Raw genomic sequence first — 16,607 nt, forward strand, 5'->3', positions numbered from 1 at the left:
AATTAAAATTATTATCAATATGCCAATAATGATTTAAAGATTGATTTAGTTTAATACAAAACTTAGAATGTAAGAAAAAAATCTATTTTTGAAGTAGATTTTTATATAATATTTATTTTTTAATCTTAAAATACAGTGACTTAGAAAATTGTTTCAATGTTGACATATTTTGAAAAGAATGGTGTATTATAGATGAATTGTAGTTAATAATGACACGTGATTTGTATAGCAAATAGAGTACTCATTTACAACTACCAAATGAGCTTAGGTTGAAAAGAATCTATTAGGTAATTGCAAAGCTATGACCAATCTAATTTGGAGTAGTATTGAAATAATTTTTTAAGTGTGGTGTCTAATTTTTGGATTCTATCAATTACTCAATATTGTAGCATTCTATCATCATTAGATTTACTATGACAATATTATTACTAATCTAATGATATCATTAATACTTATTAGCAGCTATAAAAGCACCATTCTTAATCACAATTCCTAGTACAGACATATTCCAAATTACTGCATTTTAGGACCTTTTAGAAACTTCTACAAATTTCTAAAACCTTCTACATACTTGTAGAATCTTATACAATCTTTTAGAACGTTCCATAGGCTTCTAGAAGTCTCTTTAGACTTCTAGAAGCTTCTTTAGACTTTTAGAAACTTCCATAGAAAATACCATAGACTTCTGTAACTTTCATTATAATATAAATAGGAGTCTTTGGAACTGCTTTTGCTATCAATTTCATTCTTTGTCTTTAATCTTGATATATTTCTTTGTATCCAATTCTTGTATCCTTCATAATTCCTTAAACAACTATGAGACCTTTTCCCGCTCTCCTTAAAACAATATCACCTTTGCTCTTCTTCATTCTCAAAAATCTTATAGCTAAATTGATTTTAAACTTGGCTATAATAAAGCTACTATCTCTAGGTTAGCAAAAAAGAATCACTTTTAATAGGAAGAACCTAAAATTAGGCAGACCAAAGAAGACAAAATTGTAATAGACAAAAGGGCAATCATTTGTCAAATCAACACTAGGAAGGTTTAAAATGCTATTGAGGTTGCTAAAAACCTTAACAATATTATCAATAATCTTGTATCAACTCAAACCATTTGAAATATTCTCAAGAAATGGAATATAAAAGCCATGGTGAAGAAAAAAAAAAAACAACTATTATTTACCTGCTATCAAAAACAACACTTAGATTTTACTTTGAAATACAAGAAATGAACTATGGAGGATTGGAAGAAGGTTATTTGATCAAATGAGACAAAAATCAAGAGATTTGGATAAGATGGTAGAAAGTGGGTGTGGAAACAAAAATGTCAATTCTTGCTTGACAAGAAGATCCAAAAAACAATTATACATGGAGGTAGAAATATAATGGTATGGAATAGAACGGAGTTGAAAGGATAGCAAAGATTGAAGGAAGGATGGATGCTAAGAAATTTGTAGAAATTCTTGAAAAAAACTTGCTTCATAGTATTGAAGAATCTAACATTTTTAAGGAAGAGGTGATTTTTTAGTAAGATAACAACTCCAAACAGAATTCAAAACTAGCATGGTAGTTTCATCATCATGTGATTAAAGTAATGGATTGGCATGCTCACTTTCTTGATCTTAATTCCATTGAACATCTTTGGAAGCACCTCAAATGCTAGCTCAATACCTGGAAGTTAAAACCAAATGAAGTTTGGAAATGATGGGAAAGAATAGCTACAAAATGGAATAATATTGAAGCAATTTTGTATCAAAAGTTAATAGAAAGTATGCCTAGGAGGTTGAAAGCAATTATCAAGGCCAAAAGAGGTCCTATAAAGTATTGATATGTAATTGGATACCACACTCAAAAAAATGTTTTAATATTAATCTAAATTGGATTGGTCATAGCTCCACAATTACTTTATAGATTCTTTTCAACCTAGGCTTATTTTGTAGCTATAAAAGAGTATTTTATTTACTATACAAACCACATATCATTATTCACTACAATTCATCTATAATATACCATTCTTTCCAAAATATGTCAACATTGAAATAATTATTTGAATCATTGTAGGTTTAAGGTTTTAAATTTATTAAATTATAAATATAACTTTAATTACCATTTTTTAAAAGAATATTTAAATTGCATATTTTATATTAATTTATATAAAAATTCGAAATTTAATTAAGTAATTTAATTCTAATAACTAATAAATGGAGAATTTAGATATTTCTATTAAAAAATTTATATGATAAATAAGAATGTATGTTATATGCATATATACTTATAATTTAAATAAATATAGTTAAATATAATCAAATTGAATAAAATAGGATATTAATTTTTTCATATAAAATAATCTAAAAACTTAGTTAATATAGGTATTATCTAAAAATATCATAGAATATGCCATTTGGTCATAGAATGATTTTTATTTTTTATTTTTTAATGCTAAAATTTAAGAACTTATCATTAAAAAATTCTACAATTTAGACATTCTTTTTTCAAAAACTTTATAGTCCTTGAAAAACTTATAGATAGTAGCTTGTTTAAGGCTACTAATACATACAACAATAACATAGGATATTGCAACAATATAGGATATTGCTAAAAATTATATAGATAGTAATTTTAGTTCTAATTTAATAAATTAATAAATTAATAAAAGAATATTATGGTGGCAATAGCAAAACTTGTGATAGCATTTAATACATGGCAAATTGTAGTACTATTAGCAACATCCACAATATAATGTTGTCTTTAACAAACTTTATATCTAAAATTAATTTTTAAAAGGCTATAGCCTACAAGTCCTATGAGGTCTTTTTCTTGATAATAAATAAAATAAAAATAAAAATAAAAATAGAATCTTTTAGAAACATAGATTATTGGAAATAATATAAAGTTTAAAAAAAGGTATAGAATAGACCAAATTATTCATTATGATAATTATAAATGTGTCCATATAATCTTAAATTTTATTTCTCTATTTTACTTTCTTTAACTCACTTAAATCTAGTTTTCATTATTTTTATATTACTATTTTTTAATTCTTTTATCTTATTTATTTATTTATCAAGTTTATTTGTTTGTTCTTTTCTTTTGTTTTGTTTTTGTTTTGTTTTTGTTTTTGTTTTGTTTTGTTTTGTTTTGTTTTTTTTTTTTTTTTTCATTTCTCATCAGTTTTTTTAAAAGTCCGTGTAAAACATCAAACAAAAGCTTGTTGTTGTAATAGTTATGCATTAGTCTTTGTGTATTGCAATATAACATAATATCAACATCAAATATCAATAAAAATAGAAAAAATTAAGAAATATTACAAGTTTTTTTTACAATTTGGATATAAAAAATTACATTTGTTTTATAATTAAACAAAAAAAGAAATTTAAGAAGAATAACTTATATTTTATATTACATTTCAACACATATTTGTGAAAAATATAATTTATTAATAAAAAAATTATTAAATTATATTAAATTATATTTCTATATAAAAAAAGTTTTAATATTATTTTTTTAGTTTGGTATAAGAAATAGATTGTATGAAAAAAATTAAAACTATAACTATAACCATTTGGAATTTAAAAAATAAGTCATTGGTGATTATTAAGAAATTTTGTAAAGTATTAATGATACAATTATAAAAGATTTTGTACAATTATTTGATAAGATAAACTTTTTTAACTTAACAAGTAGATTTAAAGCTTTGCATTAAATATTTTAGATAGTAGAAGTTATAAATAGATCACATATTTAAATATTTTCTCTAAAAATTAGCAAAACATATATTGATACTACTAAAATTAATATATTTGGTATTGATGCAAAATACTATAAGTATAAATCATAGATATGTAGAATTAGTATTATGATGGACCAGTAGTCTTTATATAAAAAACAATAGATTATATTAAAATACATAGATATAACTTTAAAAGGTGGTCATGGCGATTAGTACGTGACATGCTGTGTCATCTGCGTCGAAATCTAAATTATTCGACAATGAAGAAGAATATACGCAACCCTCTCGGTGGGATCGACAACTTTAAACCTTAGAACGATTCCTAAGGATTACGATCAAGCCAGTTGCCATTTCGGCCATGCTCGACTCCCGCCCATGCCTTATTCATTTCTAGACAAGGCCAAGTTTGTTCACAAGATTGCGTCAAAATGGTCCATCATCCGGAGACTCTACATGTGCAGAAAACAAGTTGCTGTTTCCCAGGAGGTTCTTCAATCTATGCCTCACAAAGGCAGCCAAAAAGAGACGTCAACCTTGAAGCCTACAATTGCGTTCATATCTGCCTATTTGTTCACTGAATCTGAGTCTTCACTTGCACCAACTGTGCCAACTTGAGTACCCAGAGTCAATGACAACTCGCTGCAGCTAATTTCATTGTCAGTGGAATCTCTGTCGAACTCATCAGCATGTTGATCAGCTACTCATACTTCTCAGGAGTGTGTCTTTTCGATGGCCAATGTTGCAGCTACCAACAGCAGATGAACAGCAGATGTGAACACCACGTTCCGCAATATTTCCCCTTATCTTCCATGGGGCTATCAACTTTGTGAAAACTTTTCCGGGACAAACTTCAACGACCTTGAGATGATTACCAAGTCAGGTTGTAGGCTTGAAAATCGGTTTGAGAACATTAGGAGCTCATTCCATAACCGACGATACACATTCATACTACTCATGGAAGTTTGATTTTTCTCAATAGCCAGGCCCTTTGCCACGCATGCTGAAAGCACAAAGCTGTCTGTCAAGGGCTTTAACGCTCACGATCGACTCTGTTGAGTTTGCTCCAGAAATAAATTACAGCACCATAGCTCGACCACTTTGCTGTGAAATGTATAACCAACATCGCAATCGCAGCCTATCCACTGCCTCTCTTCTACTTACTTTCACACTCAATGGGTGATCTTAACATCGACCCAAATTTTGTAACGTCTATTGTAGTGATGGACGCAGAAATTGATGCAGATCAAACCAACCATTGGTCATCAATGTAACATTGCTAGCAACTCAAATAATGCACTGAGAAAAGAAATCAATCAAACTGCAGGACACATCTTCGAAGCGTGGGGTTCGTTCCTGTTCCATGAATCTTTGCGAGAGCTTTACGGCAAATTACAGTGGCTAGAAGCCTCCCTAATTTGGAAACAGAAATTGAGCTTCTCGCAGGCTTGATATGAACAGATTCGAAATCTATAAAAGCTCAGGTTTATAGCTCTGGCCTCATATCTTGACGCTCGAAAACATCTAAACTCATGAGCTGTTGGACGAAAAATGCCTTCACATGGCAATCTTTGCAAATTCCGAACTTCAATTCTTCAAAAATCAAGGACTTGTCGGTTTGAACAGATGCAGCCATCGGTTCATTTGCGCACAAGATGGTTGGCTGCCTTGACTGGACCTCCGAATCTGAACGGGTGAAATTTGTTGGAGTTGGATTTGCCAAGAAACAAACAGGGTTTCCGATCTAGATGGTTTTGAACTTACTGCGAGTTAGTTATCACATGTGTGGCGAAACACACATGCAACTCGTTCCCTTGCATATGTTGATTGTTTAGACGTAGTCATTAAGTTTCATGCAGCATATGTGAGAGCACTGTGTGAGCATTAATGGAATCCATGCCTTGAAACTGCAAAGAAACTGAGATCACTCATTGACTCACTTGGTCATTGTAAATACTCAATTCATGCAGCATTACAAAAATAATCTAATCTACTCCTTAGCTGCATCGACGCGTGCTCGGCCATGATGTCATCTATTCACATTCTTTGATGTATGGTTTAGGGTTACTACTGATATGATGTTCGCCACTGCAGGAGAGTATGATTTTCATAATCTAGCGATGGTTCCCTGATGTTACCCAGGGATTTGAGACGGCCATTTATTTTAGCACACTTGCTCTGTTGTGCAGACTATTGCACATCCACGATGTATTAACATAAAAATTGTTCAGATATGAGGTAATCCATGGACACAATAAAGAGAACCAAACCATTATATAGGAGATTTAACACAACCTTAGATTTAATTCAACCAACTTGTCACATTGTCCCAAGATACCAAACACTCGGGGAAAAATGGCTCAAATCTTGTTGATCAGATCACATAATCGCTACAGAAGTCCACATTATGTCTATCTGATCAACATATGAATGGATACTAGAAGCAATTCAGCAAAGAGTCTCGATGACACAGGCATGACCAAAGGAAAACGCAGAAAATCATTGATTGTTAGTAAACAATTCTACGAAACAGTGTGCTCAGACGGATTGTGGGAGTCAGAGGACGGAGCTGACGGCGTCTGATTGTAGGACGGAGTGTTTTCCACCGAGTCCTTGTCTTTCTCGCTGCTCTTGGACTTCTCCTCAGAAATGCTCTCAGATTGACGAGACGCCTCGTCGCCAGTGTCGGAGGAAAATGGATGCACATCCTCCAGAAGTGAGAGCACGTCGGTCATCTTTGGACGTCGATCGGGAACAGCGTCAACACATTGCATTGCAACTTGCAACATGGCCACCATTTCTTCTTCGATATTCTGGTAGCGCATGAGCTCCAGGTCGAAAACTTCCGCGGTCCATTCTTCCCGAACCACGGATTGCACCCACCTGGGTAAGTCGATGCCTTCGTCGTTCAACGACACTTGAGTCGGTGCCTTCCCAGTTAGAAGCTCAAGCAGTAGCTGCGAAATCGGAGAATCAGAATGCATAGTGCACAATCCAGAGTCTCACATGCCACTAACACCAGGTTCATGAACATGAAAGGGAATTAGAGTACACGACAGAAACATACCACTCCAAAACTATAGACGTCCGACTTTTGTGTCACTTTGCGAGTCTCGGATATCTCAGGCGCTCGGTAACCGACAATCCTGGAGGCAGCGGCTGCAGAGCTTAACAATTGCGCCAGTCCGAAGTCTGAAATGCAAGCTTCCAATTCTCTGTTGAGAAGAATGTTGGACGACTTAATATTCCCATGCACGAATCTGGATCCTCCTTGAGAGTGTAGATACTCAAGTCCTCTTGCAGCTCCAAGCGCAATTCTTACTCTGGTCACCCAATCCAAAGGTGTACGACTGCTACCTCGGTTGCCTGCGACCCAAGTCGTAGAGCAGCCATATCAGACAGTGCATAACGTGCTTAGACATGCATAACGTTCTTCCTACGACTGACAAAAGAAAAGTCCAATCGTTACAATGTAGCAAAGGGTGTACCATGTAGAAGAGCAGAAAGGCTGCCCATCGGCATGTAGTCATACACTAGCAGCTTTTCATCCTTGGAGAAGTAGTAAGCGCGGAGGGGCACCAGATTTCGGTGCTGCAGCTTTCCTACCACGTCAACTTGTGCTTCAAAGTCCTTCCTGCCGGTGGTCACATCTTTCAACCTCTTCACCGCCAGGATAGTCCCGTCTTCCAAGACCGCCTTGTAAGCGGTCCCCACGCTGCCCTTGCCGAGCACCTCTGCAGACGCACGCAGCAAGTCCTCTAGATCAAACGAGTACCTTTTCCCTTCGAAGAAAACTAACTTGTTGCGTTCCAAATCCCCTGCAACCGAGCTGGAGTACTCTTCTCCACGCTCCTCCGCCCCCTTGTCGCGTGCCTTCTCACGGGCTTTTTCTCGTCCTTCAGTTCTCGTCGAACTCCGCCATCCCGTGAGTCGCTTCCAAAAACACACGAAGAGTCCTATGATGAAGAGCACCAGCAATGCAACGCCACCGACAATAATGGCTGTTATGGCAGCTGACGACAAAAGCTTCCGCTTCCCAGTTGTTCCTGCCTCTGGTCCAGTGATGGGGCTCGGGCTTGGCGAAACCACTACCGGGCACGCAGATGCGAGAGGGAAACCGCACAAGCCTGGATTGCCTAGCAGAGGAGCCGCTCCGAATCTGGACAAACTTGAGGGCACCGGTCCAGACAGATTGTTGTAGGCAACATCGAATAACGTCAAATTCACTAGGTTGAGGGGTGGAATGGTTCCGGAGAACGAGTTATTACGGAGGTTCAGCAAGTACAGATGCGAGAAGAGGCCAATTGAATCCGGTATCGTCCCGTTGAACCTGCCAATGCAAAAGAGTAATCCCAGGATCAGTCTATTTCCGTGGATACTCTAAACTTGAAGCGGAAGGGGAGAGGTAACAGTTGATATCATACACTGCATTAGCAATAAGGTATCTAATTTTGTAGTTCCGAGAGAATCCAGAATTAAAAACAGATATGCAAAAGAAAAAACTAACATGACCAGACCTATTGTATTCCAAGCTCAAATGAGTGAGTCGCGGCCAGAATCCGGTGAGATTTGGTACAGGCCCGTAGAAGTCGTTGCCCCCGAGATAGAGTGCGTGCACATGGTTGCAATTTCCTAGCTCGCCTGGAAACGGGCCCGTCAGGTGATTGTTGCGCAGGCTTACAACCCGAAGCTCCGAGAGCAAGCTCAAACTCTCAGGCGGTATGATGCCCGTGAGCCCATCACCCGGCAAACGGATCTGCGTAACTCGGTCACGGGAGCAGACTACGCCATTCCAGCGGCAGGTTGAGGTCGTGTTAGTCCAGTTCAATTTGGTGCCTCTGGGGTCGAACACGTTTCTGAAGGTGATGAGAGCTCTTGTGTCAGCTGCTAAGTCCTGGCCTGCCGCGGACACGAAAAATAGGACCACCACGACACAGGTTGCGACCTTGGCCATGCTCGACTTCCCGTCATGGTTCTTATTCCCCATTTCTAAAGATCGGCAGCGGTCTAACAAGATAGCTGAGTAGGGTTGGAGCTGCAAGATTGTCATGAAATGCTTGACCTACAGGAATCCAACTTCTTGCAATTACGACACATTTGAACTGCCATGCCTCGATCCTTCATAATCCTGAAGATTAATGTAGGCTTCAAATCACACTTCTGCGCTTCAACAGAACCCTACGCAAAAATAAAAACACTCACGTTAACAAACAGAAACCCTTCGTGTCAAACTGACATTGGCTATTCCATTACACTGACTGTGAGACAGCCATTCTTAGAACTGAGTAACATCATTAGGGCATCCTCGCAATTCCCAAGCCTTAGAAGGGAAATGCGATTTCCCAAGCGGTAGGAGAGCGACAGTCCATCCCTAGCAAGTGGAGATACACGCCGCCCTAAATACACAGGTGCCATACCCCACCATGTCTCCCCAGCGTGAGCCGAAAACTTTTTCCGCAGCCTACTCTATATTTCAAACCTCGTAAGCTTAGGAATGGCATCCCACCTCAGCGACTCTGACCTTGAACAAGGTCACAAAAAGAATCCATTTTCTAACCGCTATTTAACAGAGATTGATTTCAGACGCTTGGAAGGACTGAGACCAAGCTCACAATGACGCTGAGGATTTACTTGAGCGCATCTACATTGAAGTTACTCCGTCTTACATCATCTCTACTGTGGAGCCCGCATGGACTACAAAAGTGAGCAGGCTCTTTTCCGACACGAAGCGGCTGCAGTTGAACAAGGACACTGGCTCCGGTAATGCACCTACTTTTCATGGCAATAGACTACAAAGGTACAACATGCCGATGATATTTGAATAAAAACCACTTGTACTGTAGAAGGGAAACTACTCGCTCGCTTAGACACAAGACAACACAAATGTGTGGCCCGGGGGACCTTTATCACACCAGGGCTATGGGTGCTTCAGCGTCTCCTCGGAGTTAAAAGGCTGTACTGTTAATAGGAATGCAGTAATGTTATTAATCAACCTGCTATACTGTGATCGACGTTTTCACTGGGCAACAAGTAGTATTAAGACAATGATCCAAGTAAACACGGAAAAGAATGTCATGTCCTGGTGTGGCCAGTAAAGTGCAGCACTTAACGGATAAACCCAGGAGACACTGACAATAATATGTATGAAATGAACATGAAGAAGGATCAAGCACAAGTATTGCTAACCTGTGGCGTGAAGCTGCAGAAGCTTCAACTTCTATGCGTGGGTCACTCCTAGCAACTTCCTCCTTTTTAAGTCACCACTACCGCTTTACCACAGCCGCTGCAGCTCACGCTTCTACTTCGAAGCCAAGCACTTACACCCCCCTGAACCCCGTGAAGCAAACTATCGATCCACAGCTGTACCCCACTTACCTGGCACTAACATAGCTCGCGACACCAACCACAACCAAAGGAGAGCACCCAACTAGCAGTTACGCCGCAGCTCTCTCTCGGAGCACATGCTGCCCCGAGCGAACCCAGCTGAAGCAGGCTCACCACGACGCAGATAGCCGCGACGACGACGACGACAACTTGAGAGGAACATGCGACGAGCCTCAATCGCAAGCCAGAAAAAACAACCTCTCTTACGGCAAAAACCAGCTGCTCCAAACAGTGGCATGTACCCCCCCCCCCCCCTTCCCCCGTGAAGATTGTCGTAATAATGAAGCTGGCAAGCCCGTCAATTACTGTAAGGTTAGGCATGTGTAGCTGGCGGGAAGACGATGACTCGTCCCCTTCGTCGTCGTCCCCTCCATTGTCCAGCGCGTCCCCCGTTGCAGCAGCGGCAGCAGCAGCTCCAGTTGACCCATCTTAGAAGTCAAGCCACCAGCGAAACGATGCTCCATCGTGCTTGCGAGGAGGAGGGGATGTCACCAAGCGGAAGGATGAAGCCAGCGTCGTAGAGACGTTCTGACACGACGAGGCCTAAACAAATCTCACTCGGACGAGAAGCATCGCTGCGGCTCTCGTTCATAACCATCACCACTATCACCACCCATCGCCCCCATGAGTTCGTCACTGGGCAGCTGGACATTCACTCGCTAACTTTACTACTCTGGGCTTTCAACTTCTACCTGCATCCCACAACGCCATCGTCATCAATGCCGCATAACTGTGGGCTCCGCGCCTCGCACTCGGAGAGTGTGCTTTTTTTCTTCTTCTTTTGCCTCCTTTTTGAAGCTGGCGCTGTGGGAGAGCTATGGAAGATCTCCTCCAGCTGGCCCCAGTTGAATGCTCTTTGCTCCTGGACCCAAAGACTTGTAGCATTAGACCCCCCAAAGCCACACTTCAGCAGCAGCAAATTCCATGGATTACTTGGGAGCTGGAAGTGGTGAGGATCCAGAGTATCAAAGCTTCACATCCACCACCACATGCTTCAGAAAAGAGTGAGAATGTGAGATTGATTACACTAGGCTTGTGTGGGTTTCTTTCTTCTTTTTTTAATGTTATTTGTTTTACTTTCTTTGTTAGAGTCCACATGGGTAAATCAAGTGCTCTTGAAATGTAGTAAATAATGCTCCCTTTGGGCAGTGATGTGCTGTGTGTATGATAAGAATTAAAGCTCAGTACTGGAGGGAGAGAGGAAGGGGCAGGAGTAGCCAGCTCTGGCAGCCCTGCCAAGCTGTGCTGACAGATTAGGACTACAGATGCTTTCATTGCTTTTTGGGGATGTTCTGAGTATTTGTTGTGCTTTGAAAAAGGCCTAGCAGCAGTGTGGTGGTACTGCCTGCAGCTCTGGCTCTGCAGCATCCCCACCCCCTTCTGGCTTGTGAAACCCATGACGGCTTTGAATTTCTTAAACTTCCTTACCCACCTTGTGTTCTCACATTCTTCAAAAGAACAAGGGGGGAGAAGGGGGGGAGGGAGGAGGGGGGAGAGAACATTAATAATAAAAATTTATGGAGCATAAACAAGAAGTCTCACTCTTAATGTAGAAAAGTTGAAATAGTTGGAAATTTGATGGTAGATTATTTTTGCAACAAAGCTAATTTTAATGGCAATGTTTCACACCTTAAGGTTGTGAAGTCTTTTATTTTGTTTTTGCAAATTTCATTCCCCACTTTTGTCCTTCTACCCCCCCAAAAAAATGCTTGTACTTTCCCCCAAAAACTTTCTTTAATACTCGCATGACTTCAACCTGTGGCACTCGAAACCAAAGTTTCAAATCAAACACTGTTCAGGCCCATTCATTATAGCTACCACATAGATATGCATCATCGTTACACTAGTGCCAAATCACTTCTCTTGTGTAAGCAGCAGAGCTTATGGTGTGTATCATGTGACTCGCAAAATCTCTCTATCAACTCAATCATTTTAAAACAAGTATTCCAAAGCATTTACTACTAACGTACTCGTTTACTTATTAATCAGGGAAGTTTAGGAATGGTCTACAAAGGAATGGCATTTCGGGGTTTGGTGGGCTAATAAATCCACCTCATTGCTAATAATATTGAATCAGGCCAAGTACATGAAATTGGGTACATTCACTTTTAATCAGCATTGTAGAACAGTACCCTTGGTCACCACCAGATCCCAATCAATGCTTCAATAGCAGAGCAATTCAGGGCTCCTTCACTCTACAAGAATTGTTGTACATGGGATTCTGAAAAAAGTCTTTTCTTTTGTTTACGGAATCATGTAATGTTGGTGATGAAAAGCTTTATATATATATATATATATATATAAACATTTAAATGGCATGAGAATGATTAATATAATGATTTTTTTGTAGTGAGAAAAGCTGTCAAACAAGATGATAAAGAGGTAGATGCATGCGTTGGGCTTCAACAGTGTGTTTACAAGTGGCCCCAGCTTACACAAATCAAAGCATCACTCCTCACAATTCCAACAATAAGAGGCAGGACCTCCCACTGTGACCCAGCTGTGCTGAAGGGAACAGGGTTCTCAAAGGGTTGAGAACTACTCCTCAGCCTTGGTTTTGGCTGTGTTCCCACAAGTGGCATTTACTTCTTGGCCACAAATGTTGCTCTTGTACTCCATAAGTTGGCTGGCAAGTGGTTTAGGGTTTAGAGCTTGTTTGCATTAGGGCTTCATTTATTGACTGTGTTGGACAGCAAAGATACGGTGTAGTTGCACTCCTTTCACACTTCTACCCAAATTTCCAAATTCAGCTCACAATTTTAATTAAATAAATAAGCACACTTTTTGATAAAATAAAGATGTGTGTGGGGTGAGACAGATTGATTTTTGTTGGATACATGAGTGATCAAAATGCTAACCTACAGCGACTTCATTGATTTTGTTTTATAATGAACAGCTTTGAAAAAATATTCTCACAAAAAACTATAAATTATAAATTAAACGAGAAACATAAGATTCTACAATTATCTGAAAGATTAGGCGTATTCCATAGAGAGACCTGACGTTAAGTTTTTTTTAGCTCCTTATTTACAGAGTATGAAGCACAAATTGATGTGATCTACTGTGCAAAAGTGCAATACATTTCAAGTGCACTCATCTCACAAATTTTGTACATATTGTTTTCCTTCATTTCATGCAATATAAAATGACCTTAAAAGAACATGTATTCACTAAATCTAAAAAGACAATGAAATCATTACTTATAAATCTGGTTTTGACAACGACCATTGAATGAATAAAAAATGTTAAATTAAATGAATGCAAATGCTATATATTATTCGAAACTAAAGGACAGATAAAAGTGGAGAACATGAAGAATTGATTGACATACACTGTTTAAAGCCAAACCATTGCAGTATGAAGAAATTATAAATATTTGGAAATAAATGCATTCTCGTTCCGGACATTTGTTTTCAATATAATAGTGTGAGTTTTTATTTACAATATACGCACAGCATGTAATGGATATTCTCTGATTTTGGTTTACACTGTTGTCCAAAGTGAACTGAAACATGAATATTTCATTGGTTTATGTTATGATTTTGTATACGGTATTATGCATTATTGTCGTCTTTGCAGTAACTTCAATACATTTGAAATATCGTAAGAAAATAGTATCAAATGAAGATAGACAGAAATATTAACTATAGCAATACAAACAAGTACAAAGTTCTTGCATGTAAAATTGTCAGAGAAGTAAAATCACTAACAGAAAGACGTTCAGATTTTAATAGATATTTCAATCCCATGCTGTAACTACTATGCACAAATGTATTCCAGTTATCTCAAAATCTTCCTGTAGTATTCAATACAAATTGTTTCACATGAATGAATTACAAAATGATTGGCATTAAAGGTGTCTTCAGCTCTGGAATTTAGGATGTGCACCGCCCACTCCCATAGGAGTAAGTCAATCCGATGTAAGGTTTTCTTCTGTCTCTGTGGCCTGTACATTGCATTGTGCACTACAAATGTGTCTCGGCCTACTCAATAGTTATAGCTCTTAAGCTTGAGACTGAATATAGAAGTCCCTCTAGGAATACACAAAAATATAACTCTTGAATACAACAACGACCATGCGATAGACTGCATACATAGAAGTGTGAGAAGGGTTTAGTTATTTCCCTCCAAGCAGAAGTCACAGAAACAGAAACAGAAAAAGAAAAACGTTATGAAACCGAAGTGCCACAAGTGGAGACTAAACTTGTCCTTTGGGCTGAATGATAACAGTGCACGCATGTGACGAGAAACTTAATGGACCACAGTGCAAACATGAAAAAAAGCCGGAAATAATACCGCCCGCGATTAAACCCAGAAACATCGCAGAACAGTTCCAGCACTACTGTCAAATAGATGACGAAACACAAGAGGCACCAAGGGTTCCAGACATTAAGCAAAAAGCAATTCAAATGACAGCCGAGATGGAGCAGAAAGTACGGTCTTTAAAGCAAGGTGACTTCTCTTCATGTTGATTCAAACCACAGGATTTCATTGACACAAAAATAACAGTCACTACCTACTTCTTCGACTTCTTGACTGGAGCATCAGTCGCTGGAGCCTCAGCAGCTTGTGCGGGAGCAGCTGCAGGGATACCCTGAGCTTGTCGCTCCTCCCTCCTAGCGATCTTGCGCTCACGTGTAGCCTTGTTCTTGGCACGCCTAGCCTCGAATTGGTCAGAGAGAGTCTTCTCACGTGCCTTTTCAGCCTTCGATTTGTGGATACTCTCCATCAATACACGCTTGTTCTTGAAGACATTGCCCTTGACTTTCATGTACATGTCGTGGTACATGTGCTTGTCAATTTTCTTAGCATCACGGTACTTGCGCAAGAGACGCCTCAACACCCGCATGCGTCGCAACCACAAAACCTACAAGTCCACCAATCGATCAGTCATTTGTAATTCTATATCCTTTCGCACTATCAGACCAACAGTCAATTGACATTCGGAGAAAATAATCCATACACCCAACGTCATCGCAATTGAAAAAGATCTGGAGAGAGTTGTGACATCTTAAAATGATAAGACCGAAGAGTTCGAGACGTCACAAAAAATTGTGGATGTAAAGAACACAATAGAACATAAAACCCTTCAATATGTTACGCTGGATGCGTCGCTAAGCAGGGGTGGGGAGGAAGTCTACAAGCTACACATGAAGTTCAACCTCAGTTCAATACAAACTTTGAGATACATTACTTCAACCCTTGAAACGCTTACTAGCTGCCATAACTCAGATTCACCCTCCAAAAACCTAGTGTCCTCATCAATAATAGATGAAAGTCAAAACACGGCAGCTAAATTACCAAAGTGAAAAACCCTAATAAAACCTCAGATCCTAAAATTACAAAACCCAAAAACACAGCAAACGACAAGCAAGGAAACGTAGCATGCTGGGACAGTAATCGCCATTGTACACCCGCATTCTACACGAATCTGGCTACACTAAACCCTGAATCTGTGATAAAAAATAGTCGGCGGCATTACAGTACCTTAGTGGGAAGTCGAGCCTCTCTAGTACCCCGGCGCTTTCCGTAACCGGAATGACGGCCCTTTCGCTTAGCCTCAAGAGCACGGCGAGCACGAGCGCGCGAGTGAATCTTCTGGGGCTTGCGGATGACGAAACCGTCCTTCACCAGCTTGCGGATGTTCTGCCGACTGTTGGCCATGGAAATTTCGTTGACCTCATTGGGGTCGAGCCAGACCTTCCGCTCGCCGCACTTGAGCACGCTGGCGGCCAAGCGCTTCTGCAGCTTCAGGGAAACCATGACTGCGAAATCGAAGTAGGGCAGTGGCGGAGATTCGCGAGGGAGCAAACCCTACAACTCCAGAAAAGAACGATTGCGGGGCCCTGGCGCCCGTCTTCATGCCTCCCTGCCCTCGTATCACGGGTCCCCCTCCCTGTCCTGGTATTTCCCCCGGGTCAGATATGGACCGGCCCAGCCCGTCCTGGCCTCCATTGTACGCAATCCACATCCGACTTTCACCCGTTTATTCATTCATCCATATTGCCATGCCATTTCCATGGAGGGTTGTAAAAGTGTGACAGCCTTGTAATTTATTGTGCGCCCTTGGGAGTGTGTGGATACTAAACCATTATTTCGTTAATAAATATAAATATACGGAAAGTATAAAGCCACCCAACCATTCCAAGCCGTTCTTCTGTTCGCAACCATCACCTTGTTCCCAAAGTCGCTTTAGTAAAAACTAATGGCCGACTGCGAGTGGGAGAACGGTCTGGGGTATGCGATTAGGGCTTTTGTATGAGGATCACAAAAATGACTGCAACCGCTCACTGAATGCTTCCTTAGACGAGTTTAAGTTTAGCTGCACCAACATAGGAGCATCCACTTAGCGAGCTGACCTTGCGTAAATCCGTCATACGCTAATTATTGGAATCCGCGACCACATTTCGGTATGTCGCCATTCTTAAGTTCGAGCAAATACGTGATAGATATACTCTGCATATTACTGTGTTGGCTCAAAAACATGCTCCGAAAT

General features: G+C 39.6%; 2 protein-coding genes across 3 annotated transcripts; both read right to left on the minus strand.

Annotated features, from left to right (window-relative positions):
- Positions 1-5,999: 5,999 nt before the first annotated feature.
- Positions 6,000-10,782, minus strand: LOC112295426 (putative inactive receptor kinase At2g26730). 2 transcript variants are annotated; one of them, XM_024547002.3, is made up of 5 exons: positions 9,914-10,782; positions 8,245-8,905; positions 7,216-8,057; positions 6,795-7,093; positions 6,000-6,684 (listed from the first exon to the last, which is right to left on the minus strand). In XM_024547002.3, the coding sequence occupies exons 2-5, from the start codon at positions 8,775-8,777 to the stop codon at positions 6,250-6,252; spliced, it is 2,109 nt and encodes a 702-aa protein (XP_024402770.1). In that variant the 5' UTR covers positions 8,778-8,905; positions 9,914-10,782; the 3' UTR covers positions 6,000-6,249. The 2 variants fall into 2 exon arrangements, with proteins under 2 accessions (XP_024402770.1, XP_073396892.1); XM_073540791.2 differs by having other exon boundaries at positions 10,103-10,781.
- A 3,763-nt stretch (positions 10,783-14,545) lies between these two features.
- Positions 14,546-15,930, minus strand: LOC112295642 (large ribosomal subunit protein eL19y). Its single transcript, XM_024547487.3, has 2 exons — positions 15,599-15,930; positions 14,546-14,978 (listed from the first exon to the last, which is right to left on the minus strand). The coding sequence occupies exons 1-2, from the start codon at positions 15,872-15,874 to the stop codon at positions 14,628-14,630; spliced, it is 627 nt and encodes a 208-aa protein (XP_024403255.1). The 5' UTR covers positions 15,875-15,930; the 3' UTR covers positions 14,546-14,627.
- Between the last annotated feature and the right edge of the window lie 677 nt (positions 15,931-16,607).

The sequence above is a fragment of the Physcomitrium patens genome, chromosome 18 (genome assembly GCF_059467195.1).
Source record: "Physcomitrium patens ecotype Gransden chromosome 18, ASM5946719v1, whole genome shotgun sequence".
Taxonomy (NCBI): Eukaryota; Viridiplantae; Streptophyta; class Bryopsida; order Funariales; family Funariaceae; genus Physcomitrium; species Physcomitrium patens.

Excerpts from the sequence above, each read along its gene's own strand:
- LOC112295426 (XM_024547002.3), bottom strand. The coding sequence starts at position 8,777 with ATGACAATCTTGCAGCTCCAACCCTACTCAGCTATCTTGTTAGACCGC. Across the intron at positions 8,058-8,244 it reads TTGAGCTTGGAATACAATAG|GTTCAACGGGACGATACCGG; the intron begins GTCTGGTCATGT and ends TTGCATTGGCAG. Across the intron at positions 7,094-7,215 it reads CCTTTCTGCTCTTCTACATG|GCAACCGAGGTAGCAGTCGT; the intron begins GTACACCCTTTG and ends CTTGGGTCGCAG.
- LOC112295642 (XM_024547487.3), bottom strand. The coding sequence starts at position 15,874 with ATGGTTTCCCTGAAGCTGCAGAAGCGCTTGGCCGCCAGCGTGCTCAAG. Across the intron at positions 14,979-15,598 it reads AGGCTCGACTTCCCACTAAG|GTTTTGTGGTTGCGACGCAT; the intron begins GTACTGTAATGC and ends GTGGACTTGTAG.